This window comes from Eutrigla gurnardus, assembly GCF_963514095.1.
Source record: "Eutrigla gurnardus genome assembly, chromosome: 18".
In the NCBI taxonomy this organism is placed as follows: domain Eukaryota; kingdom Metazoa; phylum Chordata; class Actinopteri; order Perciformes; family Triglidae; genus Eutrigla; species Eutrigla gurnardus.
In genome coordinates, this window is record NC_139929.1 from 17,436,450 (window position 1) to 17,461,094 (window position 24,645).

A 24,645-nucleotide genomic window follows, 5' to 3' on the forward strand; every position below is an offset into this window, starting at 1 on the left:
CAGGTGCCACTCACCGACCATGCCTCCAAAATCTCCGCATTCGTTACCCCCGACCACTTCTTGCAATGAACAGTAATAGCTTTTGGCATGTGTAACGCTCCGGCCACCCTTCAGAGATTATTAAACACAGTGTTGGCTGGCTTGGCTTGCTTAACTGTAACACATATTTGGACAACCTCTTTGTGTTCACCACCACTTGGGAAGAGCACATGCACACCCTTGAACAGGTGTTCAAGGTGGACTGTGCAGAATACTGCTGTTAGAGCTCTGCTAGGGCAGTATGAACAGGTACTATGCAGCCTAGAGGAGAAAAACTGCTTCTTTGAGCACTTCAGCAAACGCAAGACTGTCATGGTCCTCACACTTGCTCCTGCTGTTCTTGGAGAGCTTGAAAGCCTCATCATTTCACTGTAGAAGAAATCTCAGACTGTCTCTGGTATGCAAGCTAGGTCCGTGTACTTTGCGGCCAATGGATTTTTGTTTTGAAATGAGAAAACCAAAATCGTGAAACGAGCTGTTTCCCGATTACCATATAGAGATAGGAAAACAAAAATCCGAAAATGACCCATTTTCCGAATTTTGTTTTTATAATAGAAAACGGAAAACGGTAAAACGACCAGTTATCTGATTTTCTTTGATGTGCTTAAACATGGACGTGGGGAATTAAAATACTGCGTGGAAATCTTCTTTCTCAATTTTGCGAAGATTTTTGTGTTGTGACCCGGAAGCTATCAGTAGTTGGCGGTGTATTTAATTTGGAGCCAAGCTATCAGTAGTTGGCAGTGTATTTAATTTGGAGCCAGACATCCTTGAGACGCACCTCAAAATGGCATTGCACGAATATGCAGGTTTTATTTCAGAACACCGAAATAATGGAATGTCCTGTGGGGATATCGCCACTGCGTTATGCACCCAGTTTGGAACTACACGGGGGTTTTCCGAGAGGAATGTGCGGAGGTGGTGTGCTGAGCAGGGACTTGTCAGGGACTTCTGCCCTGATAGTCAACTTGAAGTTGAAGTCGCTGAAGGTATTCTCGAGGTAGGTTTTTTTTTTTATCATCCACCTTTCACGATTACCGCTTTTGTTAAACATACAAAGGAATGCTACTCTTACATAAAAAGCTGACCACAGTTATATGCAAAGTCGGGCATCTGACTGGTGCTAATGCAATTTATGGATTTAATTCATAAACACGTTGGTTGTTAATCAACAGAAAATATTTCTGTATTTTTAAAAAATGCAAGTCTTAATCACATTATTATCAAATGTAACATTTAGTATAAAATTTACATTTAAACTAAGATGATTTATTATTTATAATTAAATATATATATTTAAGCAATATAGTAGGCTGCGAGTGGGGTAGGTAAGGGATATTCCCACGGGTGGTGTTCGGCCGTAGGTAACAGCAGGTAACAATATCCCTTACCTACCCCAGTCGCACGAGGACTATATTGCTTTTATAAAACAATTTTATATTCAACCAATTAACATTTCAACACGAAGTTATTGATTTAAAAAATGTTAATTTCACCATTGTTTCTCCGCAACAAAAAATAGTTCCAGTCAACGTCTTGGTTTGGAATTACAAGAACTAACATCATCAACGCGCTTTAGAGTGTTTCATCGCAGAGTGATTTATTAGCTGTGAAAGTCCGAGTTGGGATGTCCTGGGATATTCCAACTCATGGAACGTCTCTCGTCCAATCAGAAACAGCTTAATAACTTGATAGAACCCAATTGTTTTGTATATATATTATGTATGCTAAACATCATACCTACCCCACCCCCCAGACTGGATCGTCTTTTGGTCGAAAAATGATGACTGGATATCTATCCGCAAAAGGGGTTAAAGCTTCTGAAGGCAGAGTGGGCAATGTGTTGAGAAGTATTCCTCAACCCTACCACATTGCAAGACAGCAGGTAAGGTCAAATAGCATTGTGTTTTCTACATTTCAATAGAACATACGTGTTGAGATTCTAATCATACGAATGAAAGATTATTGAGTTTTTATTATAATGTAATTCTTATATTTTAGGGTGCCCGGAATCTGAACCCCATACCCTACAATGCAGAATACATGGGTCACAAGCTGCATGTAGATCAGAATGAGAAGCTTGTTATGTTTGGAGTGACTCATGTTATGGCCATCGATGGTTTCAGCAAGAAGGTGGTCGGTCACTCCACCACGCCAATAAAGAACAACATCGTGATTTATGAGGAAGTATACCGGTAAATTAACTTCACAGACTTTGTAAGGTGGAACCCAAAGTTGTCTCCTTAGGAGGACCCAAACTTGAACAAGTACATTAAAAAAGGTTAAAACCTAGATTTGTAATATGGAAATAATTAATTTGGAAAAAACAAAACTTTTTCCCTCTTCCAGTTTCTTAGTTCATTTTCTAGTTTTACTATTATTGATATCATTCCAATTTTGACCAAAAAATGTAATTGTCACTTTAGCTGGCCATGGCTAAGAGACTGATGCTGTTTATGTATATTTTATGTTTGTCTGTGATTTATCTTCAGGCCTGCTGTTCTTTCCTATGGACTATGGGACCAGGTCAGAGTTGACTGTGGGAAAGAATTCTATCTGGCTTTATTAATCCAGGAAAAACTGGCAGAACATCGACACAATACTCAAAGGCAGCCCTACCTTCAGACACCTTCTACAAGGGTAAAATAAATGTGTTGTTAAAAATGAATCCTGGTTTCTCGCCATTGAGGCTTATTTCTAATGAGGGCAGGCAGACTGACACTATCCTTATAACCTGCACAGAACCATGTGATAGAGAGAATGTGGTCGGAGGTGAATGCTCGAGTCAACTACCCTTTGAAGACAGCTCTGGTACAGCTGGTGGACCAGGAGGAAATGGACATGGAGGACAACACATCGAGGTATTGTGTGTCGAACCTGACATGCCAGCTGGCTAGGATTGGCATCACAAATGTCGTACAGGCATGGAATGCACACAGGATCCCAGGTATGATTAATTTCATTTTACTGGCTGTATTACAGGCATAACTTGCTAATAAAGCAGTGTAAATTAATTTTGATGTTCTATTGTAGAGTTCAATCTGAAATGGATTCACAAATGTGTAGCTCAAATTGCAACACTGCAAATCCAGTACTTACTGCAGAGGGGCAGATTCAATTAGTAAAACATGTTATTAGTTAGAATCAAGTTTTTTGGACGTTGACCATGTTCTTGCTATTTTAGATGACTTACAGGTTTGGAGTTGAATGTAAATGAATACATGCTCAAAGCACAGACATTCATCTTTAATTTTAGAGCATTTACATTGGGTGAATTTTGTAGGAATGACCCCCATCTGAATGAAGCTTAGTCATTATTGTCAACTCCAATATGCTGTGAAAGACAACTAAAATAACAAGTCAAAACATCATTGGCAAAATGATTACCTCCCCACAAGTGTAACCCCTTTAATCTCACTACTCACTTTACTGTCTTGCAGGAAGGGGAATACCAAACGAACTGGCTAAAGAAGGGTGTCCTGCAAAACTTTCTGAGGACCTTCTGCCAGTCGGTGCAGTTGCAGCTGACCTGTATCAGCAGGAAATGGGATCAGCCTTGAAAAGAGAATCCATTTTTGGAAGTGATCCTTTCCCCTCTGAAGAAGCCCAACAATGGACTGAAACTGAGTTTGGTTCTCTCTTTGATTTGCTATCCCTCTACCAAAATGTGGTTAACCATAACTATGGCCCTTTTAAAAATGCAGTGAGGTCTCTGATTGATATCACCTCAAGACATGTGCGACCTGTTACACAGTGACCTGCAATGTTCAATGAAGAAAAATAACATTTTATTACAACAGTGACTAAGTGGAAGTTGTCTTTTTTTCTTTTTTTTTTAAACGGTCACACAATATAAACATTACAACAAACAACATCTTTCTGGTCATGTACCCATAATAACATCCAACAAACAAACTGAGGTAGTTCCAGTAATGTAAACATAACAAACAATTGTCTATCAAATCTATTCAATTATTCTCTCCTTGAAAAGTGACAAGGCAGCAGAGAGACCCTTCACTTCATGTATTTTATTTTCAAAGTCTCCTGCCCTGCATTTCAAGCAGTGGTCTGATGTGACTAACCACAGCTCCACACAGGTACGACATCCAATTATCGATTGACAGCATGTGGCGAACATGGGATCTGCCATTACAGCTGCAAGGTTAAAGAAATATACATTATAAATTGATGCAGAAAATAACATTTAATTGTTAGTTGCAATATAGAAGGAAATTCACTGTAAGCAATCAGAAGTGTGTTTTATCGCCGAGTGAATGTTGAAGATGGCGATGAACACCCGTGACAGCTGGTCAGCGCAGTGCTTGAGGGTGGCAGGTGGCTATGTTTTGTACTGTAGAATGACCTACTGTTACATATCTTACACGTACCTTTACACACAAGACATGCAAAGGCTTCCTTTAAGGGCTGCAAACCAACATTTGCCATGATCTCCTCCTTTTGAGACTTGGCCAGCTGAGACAGCTGGTTGATTGAATCAGTGACCTCTTGGAGACTCCCGGCGGCTTGCTTCAGCTGGTCAACACGTCCAAGGACCTCCTGCAGGCTTGAATCTCCATCCCTTCGACTTAAATGTATGAACAGAAAAGGAAGGATTAAAGATTTTTTTCAAATGGTGCATATGAACAAATGTTTGAATATCTTTCTGAATATTTTATAAATCTTTATTTTACTCTGTAAAAGCGTCAACCTATGAGACATTGTTGTCATATAATTGAATCATAATGACTTCATTCATGATCACTCAAAAAAGCAGACCAAATTAAGTTCAAATAATAATTATTCTTCCACTCTACTTTCTTTTCTTTTTCCTTTCTTAACTTTTGCATTACACTGGTATTTCCTTCAGGAAGTTTTAGTTCATATATGAATTTGCCTACAGATCAAATGTTGTATTACCTTGTTTTAGCTCTTCTCCCATTCTGAAACTCCACAAAGTCACTTTCAGGCACAGCATATATTTTTCTTGAGTTCTGTTTCCAGAACTGGGAACCTAAGAAGTCAGAAAACATTAACTTCACTTCTGTTTTTAAAAGGGGTCATTGACTTTTTGGGGGTATTTCACACGGTTCCTTACGGTCTCCGAATAGGGTATGTAACATTGGTTGGGCTGTAAACAAACACGTGTTATTTATTTGAATGAAACACAGTCAGGGACATGAAATAACGTTAGCCACATTGCCAATAAACTAAACCATCACATCTACCGATAATAGAAACAGGGAGGATACGTTAGCAACAACATAATACTACAGCTTGCGGTTGTAATGAACAAAGGGTCAGAACAGCACCTTTCCAGCTACATCTTCTTAGCAAATCCTGCTTTACATACCTACCGGTTTTTAATTATGAGATTTGCATATGAAAGAAGTGTCAATGGACTTTAAGGGTTCATTGTATGTACATTTTACCCACTGAACTGTCGTTAATCAACTGTGACAAGGTTAATTTGTTTTTTGCAATCAATGACTCCTTTAAAAAACATTAAGGTTTATTAGAAACCACAAATGAGAAGCAAGTTTCTGATCATACAACTTACTTCTTGTGCCCTCAGAGTCCATTATTTCGTTTCCTTGGGTGTCCGTCAAGGTAATAGGCTCATCAGAGCCCACGGCATCTTGAACTTTGGCCGAAATTCGTTCAACGCAGGCCTCAGCTTCCAAAAAGCGCACAACTACTGTCCTGGAAGGACTGAGTTTCTCATTAACAATTTCTGCCAGATGGATTGACCTGGGGATAAATCAGACCGTCTTAAAATCACACCTATGGGCCTAAAATGATATTTATATATTATAGGACGAGATTTTAGCAGCAGAGATCAGTTACATATTTAACAAGTAACCTTTGGAATGATCTTCCCTGGAACAAGCTAGCTCCACTAGCTCGTGGAGTTCCAGCTCGTGGTGGTGGTGGTGGTGTTTCAGTGGAAAAACCAGACGCAGAAAAAGATGTGGCAGAAGCAGAAGCCAGTGAGGGTCGGCGCATGAATCCAAAAGCAGGAACACCAGCAGCGGGTGGAAGGTGCTCTGCATCGCCGTGGACCTCATAATGACTGCGATTAGTTAGATTAATTATTGAAAAATGGCCTGCTGGCTCTGGAAATATTGCCGTGTTGGAGTCGTCCGTGATATAAAGACTGCTGCAACTGACCTGTTTAATAGAATTAAATGAAAAATACCATAAAGGATTAAAAAACATTGTAATTAAACAGTACAAATACTATGCTAATCCCGTGTTTCCATAACAAATATACATCACAGGTCAACATACTTAAAACAATTCATATATATATTAGGGCTGTGAAATGATTAACAAAAAAAGTCTGGATTAATCTGTGGATTAATCATGATTTATCACATATTACCGATTTTCTCTGTAGGCCTATATTAATCATGACAAAAGACGGATATATACATTTAACATGTTTTCTTTTTTCATTAATGAAAAACTAAAACAATGGTGCTGCAACTCAGCAGTTCTTTAATAATAATTATACCGGTAATAATAATTAATTTTATTTGTAACGCACTCCTCAGAAGTTTGTTCAGAAGAATCTCAGAGCGCCAAGTCTTTAGCAGTTCTCTTTGCTTTTCCATATGGAACATTAATATATCATCATCCCAAAAATAATTTGGGCTTTTTAGCTATTGTTTGGTTGAATTCAAATGTTTCTTATCTTTTCAAATCAAACAGAAATGATTTGGGCTTCTTAGCCATTGTTTTAGTGGATGGTTGAAAATGTATCTTTATTGTCAAACAACCATTGACCACACCATGACACAATCTAGTCTTCCTTTCACCAGCTGGTGTGGCAAACTACCTTGTTCACATTCCCTGACAGTAAAGCTGACGGCTTCTTTAGCACCATGTGTCCTGTGACTGACAAGCAGTGTTGGGCACGTTACTTTGAAAAAGTAATTAGTTATAGTTACTAGTTACTTCTCCCAAAAAGTAACTGAGTTACTAACTGAGTTACTCCACTATAAAAGTAACTAGTTACCAGTAAAAGTAACTATTGCGTTACTTTTTCGTTTCTCGCCCCCGTAACCCCCCCCCCCCCCCCTGGCCCCCACCTTCTCAGAGCATGTTTCATAAGCCAGATGAATAGAGTGCACGACAACAAAGACAAGTACCTGCACAGAGGTTTGCTTTTATTGTAACTCAACGTAAACGACAGCGGATGGACATACACTTCTCAAAATACCGATGACCAAATAATCGCCCGCGTGCAAATACGCGCCTGTGCTCTAATAGCCGCCGGGGGTCCGACCTCATTTTGCATAATAAACGCCGGTTCAATTAAACGCCCGGGCGATTAAGTGTTTACCATAGTCTTGCACAGAAAACAAAAGTTTTTTTTTAACAGCACTTCACCGGCTCTCACCTCTTCTGTCAGTCAGCCCCTCCTCTCGCTCTCTCTCTCTCTCTCTCGCATGCAGGCGCGCGCACACACACACACACAGACACACAAACACAGGCGCGCTAGACTGAGGGATATAGGGATATAGATAAATGCGCTAATGTACAGTGTTGAAATTACCGCGATCGACCCCTTCCGTTATCATTCATAACACTGCTCTGATCAGCTCCCTGTGTCGCGGTAACACAGACAAACTGTCTTTGTATTTATTGTCTGATGTCAATAAAGATGCGTCGGGGGGAAAAAGTAGTTTTGTTCCAGTGGTGCTATGGTGAGCTCCTTGTTCTTTGCATGATGGTCTGGTGCTGCTCATTGCAAAAATAAATTGTAGCCTGTTGCAAATACGCGCCTGGTTCTTATAAATGCCTGGGCTCCAAGTCGATTTAGCATATTAAACGCCCGGGCTACTAAATGGTCATCTACGGTATCTCATCCTCCCTTCTCTCATGACAACACGCGCACGGGTCCTATCATGAAGTTAAAAAAAAGTTCATTGTGCGACTTGAGTAACGTGCAGTAACGGGGTGTCGGCAATGATAACGGCGTTATAGTGACAGTCAAAGTAATTAGTTAGATTACTCGTTACTGAAAAAAGTAACGGCGTTACTTCAACGCCGTTATTCCCATCACTGCTGACAAGTGACAACAACGTCTTTCACACGGCATCGTGGATGAAGGAGTGGCTAGATATTTGCGAGCCCTGGCAGTTAGATATTTAGCGAACTGTGCTAACTAATCAATCTAGTTGAGAGAACATCCCTAAACAGTTATGTCATGTCAACTAGTATTATTACCACTACTAGTACATCACTAGTCTCTCCAACAAATGAGTTAATGTTAAAATCAAAATGTTAATGTTACCGTTTGTAAAATTGCATGTGGGAAGTCAAAAAACTATTTTGCGCTCAAAAAATAGCCGCGGCTATGCTAACATTAACTCATTCTACCTGTCGTAGAATGACATGCCACCAAGCTAAGGCGCTGTGAACTGTGTGAGCATTTTTTTTGCAATGGATAAAAGTGTCAATTATAAGTTGAAAAGTAACATCACCTGAAAAATCCTGCAAATTTTGTCTGCCGACATGTCCTCTTGCTTCATAGTCAGCCGTTTGGGTCCGCGAAACAATATGAAGCTCTCCATTTCCATTCCATGCTTCGGTTAAGCTTGTGAGAGCAACTTCCGGGTCACAACACAAAATCTTCGCAAAATTGAGAAAGAAGATTTCCACGCAGTATTTCAATTCCCCATGTCCATGTTTAAGCACATCAAAGAAAATCAGATAACTGGTCGTTTTACCGTTTTCCGTTTTCTATTATCAAAACAAAATTCGGAAAATGGGTCATTTTCGGATTTTTGTTTTCCTATCTCTATATGGTAATCGGGAAACAGCTCGTTTCACGATTTTGGTTTTCTCATTTCAAAACGAAAATCCATTGGCCGCAAAGTACACGGACCAAGCTACAGTCGAGTGTGTGCGGTCATCTCTTAGGGGCAATGTAAATGAGGAAGAGCAACCTTGCACTTTTTGAGAAAGCAACAAAATGGATTTACTCCATTTAATCCATTGACTCCATTGACACAAACTCAAGACCATTTGCTGGCAGAGCAGTAGATCACCATAGGGCAGAATTTTTTCAAGGTGTAGGATAGTACGGAGGTTCAGTTTGGTGAGCACTTTCACCAGGATGGCCTAAAGACCCTGTAAAAGGTGGAAAGACTCTCCTCACAAGGGAGGTGGGTGAGTCTCTAGCTCAGTACCCCAAGCTGGACATAGATTATCTTTCAGTGCAGTTGCCTCTCTTTCACAACCCATGTAGCAGCAGTGGAGAGGCCTGATTATGGGTTGTCCTATGTACCCACACATGTTGCTAAACTCGTTGCAAAAGTACAACACTTATCTACTCAAAATGTGGCACAAACTTTCTCAAAACTCTTCACAGATTTTGTGAGTCATTACAATCATGTTTACTCTGTTTAACACCAACAACATACCTGCAAAGTGGGCTGAAATCACGAGTGGCAGTGTTTCCTCAGTAAGAACTTTACTGGAATAAAGAAATACTGCGACTTTCCCTGATATGTGGGCGGAGACAGAAGCAATCGATCTCAGGATGTCAGATTGAGACTGCCTCATTGATCACAGAGAAAAAACTTTTCCATCTTAAATAAAACTGTACAAATAAGGAATTCAACAATATAACAGGATGGATCTTTTAGACATTTCTAATCCTTTTCAATGCAACAGTTTTTATGTATTTTACCCACTTTTATGGTAGTTAATCCGTATGAACTATATATATGAAATCTCATTACACCATTTTTAATATTGCAGATAGTGAACTGTAATGGGAATTTTGGATGTTTGTAATTTATAATCAGAATCTTTGTCAGGTCAGACGATCCACATCTCCTCTTCTCAACTGTTATGCTATGACTAAAATGAATGCCTGTGTACATTTCGTCTTTGTCTGTACATCTTGTCTTTGTAAGATAGGACATGAACCATCTTTTGTCTACAGTATGATTCCTCCTCCTTAAAAGGGAGATTGCTGTTAGACTCAGGGTCGTTCCTGCTGACTCTGAACCTTTGCATCAGAAGGCAGGGGTGAACATTATTTTCCTCTGCAGACGAAAATACTTTGTCGAATAAACCTCGGAGAAAAAGCTGACCCTGGTTGTTGATCTTTATTGGGCAGATTCATTTTTCCACAACAGAACTTAGTTCATGTTATTTTTTAACTGTGGCCTTTCAACTTGTCACATTTGGACACAGCAGGTGGTGCTCTGCTTTACAAACTGGAGAAGGTCTAAATACAAAAGCTGAAAATGGTTATATTCTTGAAAAACGATTGCAGTTTATAGACGACCTCAGCCTAATGCAACATTGCCATTAAACATTTCCCCTTTAGACACCATTTAAGGTTTGCAAGGTCCCCCTTTTGTAGATAAAAAAACAACAACATTTCAAGCCCAAAACGATGGAAATCAAGGCAGAAAACGGAATACAAAAGCACAGGGCACAGCAGCAACTCTAAACCTATTGGGTCTAACTACAGACAAAGCAAAAACGAAGCTGTGCAAAATGAGGAACCAGCAGGTAACTAACCCTGGCCCAAGTGACACACTAACAATCCCTCTGCTTTCAGCCAAACACAATACAGAAATAAGCTACACTCTCCAGTCTAGCAGGCCAGCTATGCTTTTATAGTGGTCAACAGGAAGTTCCTGCGGATTTTCCAAGCAGAGGAGAGCCGAGATGGCCCAGGTGTGCCAAAGATGATCATACTGGGAAGTCGTGATTTGCATGTTGTGCCTGGAAGACAGACAGTTCTTTGGCAGTTGTTACATGATGAGATGGCGAGATGACGTCATTGAGGAGAACATCAGCAGCTATGAGAAACTAAGTAAAGTCTCATCATCTACATCCTTCAGTAGAATAAAAGAAGTCAAGGATGACCCTCTTTTTCAGGCCAAGCTCTGTTTTTTGCATTTGTTGCCAGACAGCCAAAGCCGTTTTTGGAGACATTCCAGACAGATGCACCATTGGTGCCTTTTTTTTAGAGAATGCGCTCCAGTCCTCCCTGAGAGGCTTGCTGTCACTCTTTATCAACGGAGAAGAACTGGAGAGGACAGTGGTCCGACTGCTGAAACTCAACCTACAAGACAAAAGCATGGCCATGGGCCAATTAAATGACTGGTTATGGGAAGAGAAGGCACTGAAAAAAGTTCCAGGAAAGTCCACCTATATACAGGTCATCAAGAAATAATGTGTCTCCTTCGATGTGCATAGTTGAAGAAGACTTGAAACTAGAGATCATAATGTTTAAAATGTTTAATGAGATAATAATTACAGTGAGACATAGGAGCATTTTCTAATATGCTTTCATGCAATCAGACTTCTTTTTGCAGAGGAGTAGTCGCCCCCTGATGGCCAGAATAGAAGACAAGTTTATGACACTTCAGTCATGGCTTCACTTTTCAGGTGGTAGAGCAGAGGATGCAGCACTGTGGGGCCTAATGAAGTCTCCTCACTATGTCTCATGGGCATCTGAAGGAGAGGACTGTAGGAGCATTGTGATTGGTCCAGTGGCTATGCATACAATAAACCAAGTCCTGCCAATAGACCTGGTCTAACTCTGCAAAGGAGCAAGGATAAAATGTCAATCAGGGCACAGAAAAAAAGAGGACTTCACATTCATGTCAAAATCAAATGCCTATTGCAAAAGTGTTGCAGAGCAAAAGAGCTGGCAGGATGAGGAATGTCTTTGTAGGATTTTGTTTTACACTTACATACACTTTGCGAGATGAAAATCCAGCAGTATATTTGAGTTGGTTACATATTATCATTCTATTAAGGTCATTGCACTGATCTGACTGATTTCTATGCACATTTTTTTTAGTAAAGCAGGTGCCAGATACTTTTGTTTGCACTTCATCTTTCAATGTGCCTTTATTTTTGAGAGTTGCCCAAACCTTAATTGTAACTTTGATACTAATAAAGTGAAGAGGGCTTTGAAGTTTTGCTTGGTTTTTATTCAAGGATACATTTGTCATCTTCTCTAAGCACACAAGAGATGATTTCATAGATAATGTAGGTACAGACCACAGAGAGGAACATATTCAGATTATTATAGTGTGATCCCTGTGATCCCTGACTGAAAAGCCCTAGAAAATGATTTTTAAATAAGAGTGGGAGAACCTGAGTAACCTCCTCAAACATTTTAAAACAACCTGAAATGTATATGGTTTGCTATTTAATCAGACCATTTCTGTAAAATTCTCGAATCTGTGGCACAAACATTTGTATTTAATTACATTACAATTATTTACAAATGAGCACATACTTCTTCATCCCTTTTCTGTCTAAAATTAATATAAATGACATTAATAAGTAAACATTTTGACTGGTATGTAAGTAAAATGTAAAAAGAAGGAAGGCTGTCTGTGTTCATGAGAGACGCAGCAGTTCAGTGAGGTAGATGTCAAATGCTGCTGGATTAGATGCATTGATTAGCTTATCTTAGCATGAAACTGTAAGCAGGGTGAAGACGGCTAACCTGGCTATCTCTAAAGTCTAAGGGCCCTAGTTTCGTAGACCAGGCGCAGTCAGCTCTCAGCGCACGTGCGCCACGCCAACGGGGTGTGTCCGCCTGGACTTTGCAAGTTTCGTGCACCGCGCAGGCTCGCGCAGGCACACCTCCCGTCTCGCCCACCCGCGCAAGTGGGAAAGAGGGAGGAGAAGAAGGCGTGAGTGGGAGATGAGTAGGAGACGAGGCGTGGACTGGGATTAATGCAGCCGATTCAGATCTTCACCAATCAAATGAGTTCCTCTCCTCACCTTTAATGCGTTAGGGGAGGTTCAGTGCAAGTTCCGTCACTTGACAACCCGATGACAGAAGCAGCGCCGCCGCTCCCACCACGCGCATCACGCGCTGTGCGTGCGTATCATAATAATAACAATGCCGATATTATAAAAAACAGGAGAGAGAGAGGGAGATGTTTTGGTCCGAGAGGCTGAGTTTCCGTTACGCGTGCCATCCGCCTTTGATCTGACGTCAGATGTGACGGGACAATCTATATAGATATAAATTCACGTGTTGATTCAATGAGTTGCATTAAATAGTGTTTGTTGTGATTATTTATTGCATTTAAATGTGCCTGGAACTGTGGAAACCTGCCTGTGAGGTCTCGGTGACGTGTACGCACTGCGCGCCGGTCCGCCAAACTTCCACTCCGCCAGCTGTGATTCGCCTTGAATGAATGGACTTTATTTACGCCTTGCGCCTTGCGCCTTACGCCGAGAGTAGACCAGGTTGGAGCTGGCGAGCTTTCAGCGCAGTCTCGGCGAGGCTTTTTGCCACGAAACTTCCGCTACGCCAAGCTGAATCTGTGACGCCTCCCCCTGCTGCGCCGCCACACCCATCTTGGCGCAGGCGATCCACCAAACTGCCAAACTGACGGTGCGCAAGGCTGCGCGGGTCGAAACTTGCATTATGCCGGCTCCGCCACCCTGCGCCGCCCTGCGCTGCGCCACGAAACTAGGGCCCTAAATATCAACCTACCATCACCTCTAAAGCTCACTCATTAACACTGAATGTGTTTAATCCTTTCACACACCAAAACCTAAAAATGACAAGTTGTGCTTTTATGTGGAGTTACGTGCTGTAGCTTCCTGCACTTCCTTTCTCGTCGCCATGTGGTCGGCTCCAGCTGCATCGCTAATGCAAGGAAATGACAGAGATCTCACTCTCCTCATCTAACTCTCAGCAAGACGATAATATAATAACAGATATTTCAAACACCTTCCTGCTGCGGCGCTCTGACTCATCAACTCTTTTTTGGAGGACTGACGACATTGCTCTGGAGGGAAGTTTCCTCCTTTGCTCTCAGCCCAGCAGGGTGATCCTCGTCAGGGAGGTAGGCCGGGCCGGAAGTGCTGTTGGAGGTCTCCACCTGAGCCACATCCACACTACCATGAGACCTCAGACCTTGACAGCCTCTCGTCAGCTCCTTTTCACACTAGAAGACAACCAACCCAATTTGTTCCAAACGCAGTGACGGACTAAAGACAGATATGCAGATGGCCAATTAATGTTACCATACATCTCCACAGGGGGCATCCCATCAGTGTGTTATTACCCTGGAAATACTGTCTTGTCTAGTCCAGTATGCAGCATGTAGTCCGGTGGCTGTCCAACAGTGTCGAAGATATGCCTCATCAGTGGGCATCAAATGTCAACATAATGACCCAATGTCTAAATAAATGAATAATACAAGGCCATTCTGGACTAAGTTGGTATTTTAGTTGAAGTTTTAAGTGTAATACTGACCAGGGAACAGTGGTATGCCCTTCAGCATCTGGGCAGCAGTACAGCACAGAGACCACAAGTCTACGGCCTCGTTGAAGGGAGCCCTGGAGGATCTCTGCAGATCTGAGACAAGCAACAGAAACACGCACACACACTACTAATAAAGACTCTCCTGCTTAATGCTGTCTATGCTGAACTGACAGTTTTCTTCTGTATGCTTAAACACTTGAAGTTGCATCCGAAACCATTAAAACTTGTCAGTTTATTTACAGAGTAGCCAAACCAAATTAACATTCTCCATTTTACACTCACTTTGTCATTTAATAAGACACTTCTAGCAACACTTTCCACATTGACTCATGTGGAAAACCACGACACAGAGTCAACCAATATGTCTGCTGCAGTAGCTTAGACACTGGAGTTATGAAATGGGTCACTACATTTGATGAATTTACTGTTTATTAGACCACAAATGAGACAAGAATTTCCATCCCACAGTCCTTCTGCTGCAAACCTCATTTGCCAGGAGGCCAATGTAGCTGTCACAATTGAGTTCAGCCAGTAGCAACACTAGCTGCACATTGTTGTCACCACATAATGAGTCATTAACGCTCATTCACCAGATGTAGTAATGTGCTGATTAATTCAGGTCCATAGAAAGGAGAGAACAGACTTGTGCTGTGATTAGGGTGGAGAGGCGGGGGCGTTAACAATATTGTATTTCATCACGTAGATTGGTAACAAACGTTGAATATCTCAGAACTGGTCTTGAAAAATTTAAAACAATGGATGGCATTTTGAGCCATTTTTTTCACTTCATTTTTCACACTCATCTCCGTAAGGTTTTTTAATAACAGTCCAAAGTCTTGCCTCTGGCGTTAAGGCTTGTTTATTATATCAACGTGGTAGTTTGAAGAAATAGTGTTTTACAGTAATTATTTGTTATAGCAAGAGATGTTTTGCTGTTTGGCGTTTGACAAAAAGTTAGTTTAAAGATAAATAATCAGAAAATAAATGAAAAGTGAAACTTCACCATCAGGTCTGAGAAATGACATAAGCCTTGAAACAGCGTCTAATACGGCAGCTACAGTAGCTTGGAAATTAGAGAATGAGAATTGACTGTTTGTCAGACCACAAAGGAGATACTCCGCTGAGAAAGTTATTTGCCAGGACGATGTGCCAAATGTTCTTCTTTTCTACCATCAGTGTGTAATTGTAATGATGGTTTGTGTTACTGTTTTGACATGAAAACACTATTTTCTGAAAAAGATTTGCAAGGATTGTTTGCTATTACTAGACACGTCTAATGTTCTGCTGGTTTTGTGGTTAGTTTTTCAAAAACAGTCTAAAGTTTCAAACCTCAGCAATCAGAAAAACAACTGTATAAACCTGACGATAAAAGTGCTCACCATTAAAAGTTGTAGTTCTTACTAGAAACTGTTCATAGTGAAGTCTGTGAGGATCATTATAACCTTCAAGTCAAATCCAATAGGTCTGTTGATAGGTTTACCTAATAATTTAACTTCTGGTTACTGGAAAATCCTGACTTGGGTCTCAGTACTCAGATCTTTTACCTAAAACCAGCAAAGACCATAATGTAGAAGTTAAAGGGTGCATCAGTCTCCCTTGTGTCCCAGTGGCTCCTTCTTTGAAGCGTTGCATGAGTTTCTGAGCAGCTGGATCAGCCGATCCACATGCTATGAAAGTGAAATCAGTATGTAGTGAAAGTGGCAATCAGCGAAATGTAGTTCAAGTTTTGATGCTGCCTTTGTATTTTTCTCCCACCAGAAGAAAAATGCTGAGCTTGTTGCGTCACGTCAAACTGGGACGGATCCAGAGGGAAGTGGGAGCTCATGGGAAACATGTCAGAGAGACCCGACGTCTGATTGTCATGGGAGTCATTTCTATTATTTAAGGTTAACAAAAAGAAGAAATCTGTTCGATCAAATCAAATATTCTTTCAAACATGTCAAAGGGAAAGTAGAGACACATTCAGTGGAGAGACAAGATGCAGGGGATCACACATGAATACATTTATTTGGGGGAAACGAAACAAAAGAAGAAATGAAGATAATAAACTTTCTAAACGATGAAGAAAGTTGTTTGTGGTTATTTTGTTGTTCAGACATTCAGTTAACACAGATTGTTCTCAAACACACACATTTTATTTCCTGGAATCATCTATTAGAGCTCTAGTCTGATTTATTATTATACGATATATTATTATTCTATATATATTATTATTATATTAGTATACAATTTATTATATTTATTATAGCCTACTAAGTACACCAATATGGAAATGAAAATAATAGTATTTGCTTGTTGACTCCTGTCAAATAAATGACCAAATCATGTTTGCTGAAGTCTATGAGAAAATGACCCAACCTCTCTATTGATTTATTATCTCAGTAAACATTGTAAACAAGAGTTTATGGTCTCAATCTACAGTTTGAAATCTTCTTCAATCCAGCATGATGTTCAAATAGACCACAAAGCAGGGGATGCTAGGCCAACATAAATGTGCGTGGGACACAGAGTAGATGTCATTTCCTGTATTCTGTTGCTCATGTGGTCTGATACTTTTATCTGGCGATAGCATGAGAAAGAAATATGAGGTCATTACGTAATCGTATCCAGAAAAAGTTATTAGCCCCTCTCAGATCACATATTTGAAAATATTAAAAAGCTCAAAGTACAGAAATTGATTCCACGACTAATCCAGAGAATCGATTTATGCTTGCATGCAATCACAATTCCTGTTTCATGAATGTCTGTTGAACACTGAGGCTGTTGTCAGCCAGAGACTTTAGTGTTAGTGTTAGCAGAGTTATTCCAATAATATAAAATGTACCGGGGAGACGGAGGAAAAGGGAAGCGACCACACGGTTCACGTTGTGTTTTTGCTAATCAACAGATTCGATCCACCTGGGTTTATTGCACACGTCCTTTTAACAACAATCACTTCCGGTGTCCCACAAAATAAGAGCACTACCCAATAGAGGGCACATAGACCAACACCCCCACTTGCTCTAACATTGGTAGTTGGTACATTCAAAATAACAAAAATTCAATCATCCTCTCAAAGGTCTCTTTGTATATTACAGGTCTTCATAAACATAAACATCTCATTGCATATTACTCTCCAAACATAAATGGCACAAAATTCTTTAACTTAGACTTTGTTGGTGGTTTTGTCATAATATCTGCCACCATTTGTTCTGTTGGACAATAGTCCAGCATTACTTTGCCATCACTAACAGTTGACCTTACAAAATGATACTTTATGTCAACATGTTTACATCTTTGCATTTGTACAGGATTTTTAGCTAAGGCTATGGCGCCTTGGTTATCTTCTTAAACCTTTGGCTGCCTGTAATGAGACCCATCAATACCAGTTGAACCAAATACATACATTCTTGTATAGTTGCAGCTAACGCCATGTATTGTGCTTCACAAGTTGAAAGAGCTACTATGGCTTGCCTTTTGGTTTTCCATGAAATCAAGTGACCGTATTGGCTTAAGCTGACACAATAACCCGTTGTGGCCAAAGTGGCCCACTGTCACGTACATGTTTTACAGTAGCCCATTGCTGTACAGTTGGCTCAGAAAGGTATTGTGAAAGTTAACTCACTACATAGGTCAGATCTTGTCTGGTACATGTTGATAAGAAGATCAAACTGCCCACAGCCTCTCTATATTTTCTTAGATCACTCATTACCTCTGCATTGTCAGTATAGTAAGCTTTGGCTCACAAGGTGTTGCTCGTGGCTTACAATCTTGCATATCAACAGTAACAGTAATATATGGTCATCTGTATCTGGTCATCACTTGCCTCAGTTACATAAGCACCAAAGTCTGGTTTCTTCCTCACTCTAGAGGGGTAACATCTGGTCTCCTGTTTGATTGGTTGTGCCTGGCTCTCCTGAGGCCCAACCGTAGAGACCGGCTTATGTGTCTGTCATGTCGGTAAGAGGGGGAGAGTTCATCTGGTCCTCTCAACCCGCCTCAGTACCTCAAAATCATCATCAGCAGGCATTTCTGTCCATGTCTGGTGCTCTGCAACGGTTGGGGTCACACATTTAACTAGCCTGTGTTTTTGCACTTTACCACTGCTGGGATAGTATACTAAATAAGCAGGGCTATTTTTGTCATACCCAACAAAAATCTCTTTGTCACATCTTGGGTCAAGTTTTCGTTTGTCCTGTCTGTAGGCGTAACACACTGACCCAAACTTTTGCATCCTTGTCAGGTTTGGTTGTTGTCCTGTTAGCATGAAATAAGGTGTCTGCTTTGTGCGGTTGTTAGTACACCTGTTTCTCACCATAAATGCAGTCTGTGCTGCATAGGTCCATAGCTCTTTTGGTAACTGGCTTTCTATTATCATACATCTTGCCATGTCAAATAAAGTGGGCCAGTTTCGCTCTGCGGTACCATTCTGATGTGGTGAGTATAGAGCAGACCTTTCATGTTTGATGCCATTTTTGCTGAGCAATGCCTGATAGTTTTTACCCTTGAACTCTAAAGCAGTGTCAAACCTGATTCGTTTAACCCTCCCGTAATGGGCTGTATCCGCAAGGAATTTCTCAGTGGCTTGTACGACATCACTCTTGTGCTTTAGAAAATATATAAAAACAGCACTGGTATAATCGTCAGTGAATGACACAGCATATTTATGACCATCTATGGACTCTGGATCTATCGGCCCTGCTAGATCAGTATGAACCAATTCTAAGACTGATCTGGCTCTAGCATCTGGCTCCCTTTTCCTGGTTTGGACAAATTTACCTTCAGTACATACATCACAGTGCAAGACAGATTTGTCCGTTTTTCCTTTGATTTTCATTCCTACAACCACACTTTGTAACCGTACAATGTCATCATAATTACAGTGGCCAAAGATTTCATGCCATGTTTTTATATCATAACACACACACAGAAAGTTTTTTACCTCTCTTAAAGATGACTGTGGCTCCTCCAGTGGTCACAGCTTGCACACAAAAGATGTCCTGTGGACAGGTGGGGATGTACTCATACGCTGGGCCCATAACCTGTTAGTAGAGTTATTTCAATAATGTAAAATATACGGAGACGGAGGAAAAGGGAAGCGACCACACGGTTCACGTTGTGTTTTTGCTAATCAACAGATTCGATCCACCTGGGTTTATTGCACATGTCCTTTTAACAACAATCACTTCCGGTGTCCCACAAAATAAGAGCACTACCCAATAGAGGGCACATAGACCAACAGTTAGACAACAAAGTCCAAGCTGTCAGCAACAGGCCAACAAATGACCAACATTTAGATAAAGTGGTGACCGGACGTGAGCCCCCCCAACTCAGCAGCGTCCAGTTGGGGGGGGGGGGGACATGGTAAAATTAGGAGGGTCCAAAGTAATTATTTTAGAAATTGGGTGGGACTTCTCTGACCCTCATACTATGGGTCCAACGCCCATTCGTTAGGGCGTGGCTACCTTAAAAAGGTGTACAATATGACTGGGATGTGATCTAAACATGTTAAAAGGGCATTTTTCATTTCACCTTCTTCAATCAGAATGGCTGGGACAAGAGGACGGCTGTTTCCTGGGAACTGAATTGAAAAAGTACGATATTATAAAATTATATATGTCAAATTGACCTTGGTTATTTTGAGGAGAAATGGACAAAGAAGAGAATCTCATTTTTATTTTTCCTTTCTGTAATACTTCTTTTGTGTCACTAGCGGTTATTTTGGTGGTATACGTACATGATAGAAGCCGAATATTTGTTAGAGCTCCAATGAAGAACTTAGTGATGAGTCTGGATATGAAAATATCAACTGACAAGGCATCATCAATATGAGGACTCACAACAAAGACTAAGGAACAAAGGCCTGTTTGAATCAAATGAATTTCATATTATGACTCAGCAGTTTACTCCTTGTCTCTGTGTATGTTTGAAGGGTGAGAGAGAAAGAGACTGGCTCTGATATGAAAGCAGACCTCGTTGCAGATTTCTGTGTGGAATAGGTATCTGCTTGTGAATGGCTCTGATTACATGTTCCTGTCTTGTTCAAGAGTAATTACCCTCCACTGTTTCACCTCGTCGCCTTGCACTCCAGCACACACAATACACAATGTTTAAATGAAAGTGTTTGCTGGGGTGACTGAGTGATGGAATAAAGGGTGAGGATGGTGCGTTGTGTTCTCTGATGAAATTATTTCATCCATTTCATGTCAGAATGAAAAATGCATTCTGGACCAGAGGGAATTTCTACTCCTCTGCATTTTTTCTTTTTTTTTTGCAACTAAAGTTCTGATTTAAAGTTTAATTGCCATTCAATTCCCATGATAAAATCTCAGAAATGAAAGGAGTGAAAACATATTTTCAATATTAAAGCTTGATGTGCTAATGGTGATTGCTTTTTCGGCTGGAGGCCAGGCAGCAACCTGCTGAATTACCCCGTTATCTGGCTAGCTATGGTAAGGGGTGGGACATTTTGTGACAAACACACTAGGGCCTGACCAATCAGAGCAAATTGGCTTTTTTGGGAGGGAGGGAGGGGCAGGGGGTTAAACAGAGTGTCTGTGTTCGAATAGTCTTTTTTGCTTAGGAAGGTTCCTAACTGAAGAAGTGACCTGGAAGTAAACAAGTGGCCGCCATGATAAGAACCGTTCGGATTCTGTAAATGCAAAGGAAAGGAGCTCCAATGCTTCTTTTCACATCTTAAGCATCGGATACAACGGATCTTCCTTTACCAAAGGAAAGGAGATCACGCTTGTGATAATAATTTAATGGTATTTTTTATTCATTTCAATCATGTAACAAATGTTTGACAATAACGAAACTAAAACCACAAATGAAATGTAAATACAGCAAACGGTCAAACAGGAAGGAGGAGCTGCTGGAACTGAAGCCGGTCAGTGAACGAGCCGTTTATAAAACCAACAACGTGGGGAGAAGTGGACGACGCGCCTTTTGTAGTCCATTATTGTAGTTTCTCCAGCGCAGACCCACGTCGCTCACCTGTGCCGATCATCAGCTGTCAATCATCAGCTGCATTATAATGACGTAGTTTAGTGAAAGTCCGGTCGGATTCTCTCTGTCGACTTTTCCTAAATCCTTTTGAGTTCTCCTTCCAACTTTCCTTAACCCCATGACTTTTTCCCCCTGAGGTCAAGGAAACAGAGTTAGGACCTCATTTTTTGATTATTCGACCACAGCCATAGTTTAATAGAGAGGCTGAGAAGAGCTGCTACAGCACAGCCTGATGGGAAAATACATGAAAGCATGTAAACATGTTCTGGTAGTAATCTAAAATACAAGTATGCACCAGATAAGGAGCAAAGTGTGGTTGACAGAAATGCACACAGACCTTCCCCAGTATCTGATCATTATGTTTATTTCAATCCACTCGTCAGAAAATATAAGTTAGAATTGTTTCTGCTCACTATGGGATATGTTGAAAGTTGATACACAATTCGTTAATGTTGGGAAAAATAAGTTATTTAATGTTTTTCACAGCTGTGGAATGGGTACAACCCTATCAGGTCTGTTTTTTGACTGGGCCACCATTTAACACTTTGTCAAGGTGTGTTACAGCCCCAGTGCTGTGGGTGTGTTTTGTGTTTTTCTTTGTTCCCTTCAGGTGACACCCTCATCCTCCCCCTCCTCCTCGTCAGTGTGTGGAGCGCCACTTCGGCAAGATAATATAAGTTGCCAGTGGGCTGGGGCGCCCGGGACATGCAGAGAGCCTGAGCACCTGAGCTACGACGGACCGCTTTGTTAGAACAATAACACCTTGACTAAACAGTGTTTTTGCTGGATTAAATAAAGCAGTTTTGAGTTACCATTACCCTTTGTGTTTTTCCCTGCCTTTACACCAGGTCAATTATTTTTACTATGTTACTCACTTCATCCTTCATCGAATTTGCTGTGGCTATTCATGGTCCCCAGAGGATGAATTCTCAATGTTTCTCTCGTGCCACCAACAGGTCAAATTTCCAGTTGAAGGATATATCTAGTGATGTCAAAATGAAGCTTCGTGAAGCATTTTCTTTATTTTCTGAGCACAATAGATGGCGCTCTCTCTTCAACAAAGGGTTGAAGGCCGATATATTTCCATTGCTTTCAACCCTTTATTGAACAGAGAGCGCCACCCTCACGGCTTAATGACAAGATGTAACATAATTTCATAACTACATTGCCATGAAATTCGTTGAGCATATTCATGCTGCAGAGTAGGCTGATTTTCTTGACCTCATAATCTCGCCTGTCGTACTACAAACGGCTAACTGTGGGTATGTTAGCGTAACATTTCAAAAAAGCAATACTGCTCAGTCATGTAAAGAAAAAGGGAAATAATTATGGTGTTCATTGTTGCCAGGCCAATAATTAACATCTATGTGACCTTGTGCAAGCACACATGCAAACAAACACACATATAGCTTACTATGTATTGTGATAATTGCAGATGATAATACCAACTTTGATTTTTGTGGTACCCTCTCGACTTGTTCACTATAATTGGATTCCTCTGTTCTAGATTAATTGTCACGGCTCAAATGAAAAATATCTGCACGGGCACACACACACACACACACGCACGCACGCACGCACGCACGCACGCACACTCAGCCACAGAAAACCATCACATGACAGTGTTAACAACCCCTCCATGGCTCACTACACTGCTTCATTTCCTTGACGGTGTTGTCAGAATGTCACTGCAACTCCTGGATGTGGGTGAAGCCCAAACATCAACTGACAGTCTTTCCACACACAGATTTAAATATGCAAATAAACAATACCAAGTTGCAACCATGTCAGTTGTGTGCCGTCACTGCCACACGTGCCTTAAAGGTTCTCTATGTGCTATTTTTTGCATAAAAGTTCATATTGAACTGTCATATTGTGCAGCGAAGGAAATTATTTTATCACAATGATAATGACATCCATCCATCAATCAGCAACCTTTAGCAATAAGGCACTGGAGCCACAGTCGTAGCTCTGTGTCAGGCTACCTCGAAGCCCATCTGCTTTTAAGTGGCCCAATCAAATGCAAAGGATTGAATTTAAATCCCTCTTGTAACTGCACACTGCTCAAATATTCTGTTTCATAAGAGAGTCCTCTCGCATCTGTTTCACTGTGAATTTAATATAGCAGCACACAACTATAGTCTAAGTAAAGATGTCTACCTGAGCTGAGAATGATATCACTCTCCCGCTGTGTTTGTTGTTCTCGGAGCATCTCTGTGCTTTGTTGACATAGCCGGGACAGCTGTGCATGCTTTTATAGTACAAGTGAGCCTGGCCGACTGGCTAGCTAATGGCCGCCACTCTGCACTGCCTTCACACAGCTGATAACACCAGACACACAGGAATGGATTTTCAGCAGGGGGAGCTGCACTGGATATTAAGTATGAACTTGACAGTGTGGAAGAAAACTCTTCAGGTCCAATTCAGTGGCTGGTTCAAATGAGGTTTAATCACTGACAGTGGAGAAAAGACAATGTCGCGCTGCCACACAGTCCATTCTGCAATGATGTGAGGCAAGAGACAACTTATACAGAACCAAAGGGGCAGGTCTAAACAGTGGATTTACATAGATTCAATACGCGTCTCTCCCAACTTGGAAGAGACATCCTGAGACAATATAAAGGTGTGACTTCCCTCGGAACAGCTGGGTTCTTTCTACATAGTGTCACAACAGGGGCCATTCATGAAGGCCTTGATCAAGTATGTGAGGTGAAGGTGTTTCGGGGACGGTCCAGGAAGGGGGACAGACCAGAGGGTCTTTTCATCAACATGACAAGGCTTACATACAATGAATGCAGCTCAGCAGGACATTTGATGTTTAGAGAGAAAGGAACATTATACCAAAACCAAATAAGAATTGTAAGGTAACACAATTTCTTCTACAATTCCCCATTTTGTCCTATAGGACAACACTAAATACACAAGAAAATGTAATCAAGTGAAGTAAGAAAATTACAATACATCAATTCTACACAAATTGTCGAAAACATCATGAAATAATTCTTTAGGTACGTTGTGAGTAGTTCGTTGAATGATCATTTTAGTAGTCACCTTAGCTGTAATCATTTTACACATTGCTCTGATACAAGAAAAAATAACAACAAAAAATATAAAACAGATTAAACCAACAAAAACATATTGAACTATATTTGTACCCCAATGACCAATGAGTGTTTCCAACCATTCAAACGGGCTACTAATATCGCTGGTGTGCACTTCATCAGCAATGTGTTTAACATGTGCAATGACATCAGAAAGGCTAGCATTATAATCTGGCACATAAGTACAACATTCAACACCAATCACTGCACAAGTACCACCCTGGGATGCTAAAAGATAGT

The 24,645-nt window shown here is 40.8% G+C and overlaps 1 protein-coding gene across 1 annotated transcript; it reads left to right on the top strand.

Moving 5' to 3' along the window:
- Positions 1-872: 872 nt before the first annotated feature.
- LOC311028880 (uncharacterized protein) lies at positions 873-3,599 on the top strand (the record flags this gene model as incomplete). Its single annotated transcript, XM_084033677.1, has 7 exons — positions 873-1,028; positions 1,796-1,924; positions 2,041-2,234; positions 2,532-2,679; positions 2,782-2,986; positions 3,224-3,234; positions 3,480-3,599. 7 exons carry the CDS (start codon positions 873-875, stop codon positions 3,597-3,599), a joined length of 963 nt encoding a protein of 320 aa, XP_083889803.1.
- Between the last annotated feature and the right edge of the window lie 21,046 nt (positions 3,600-24,645).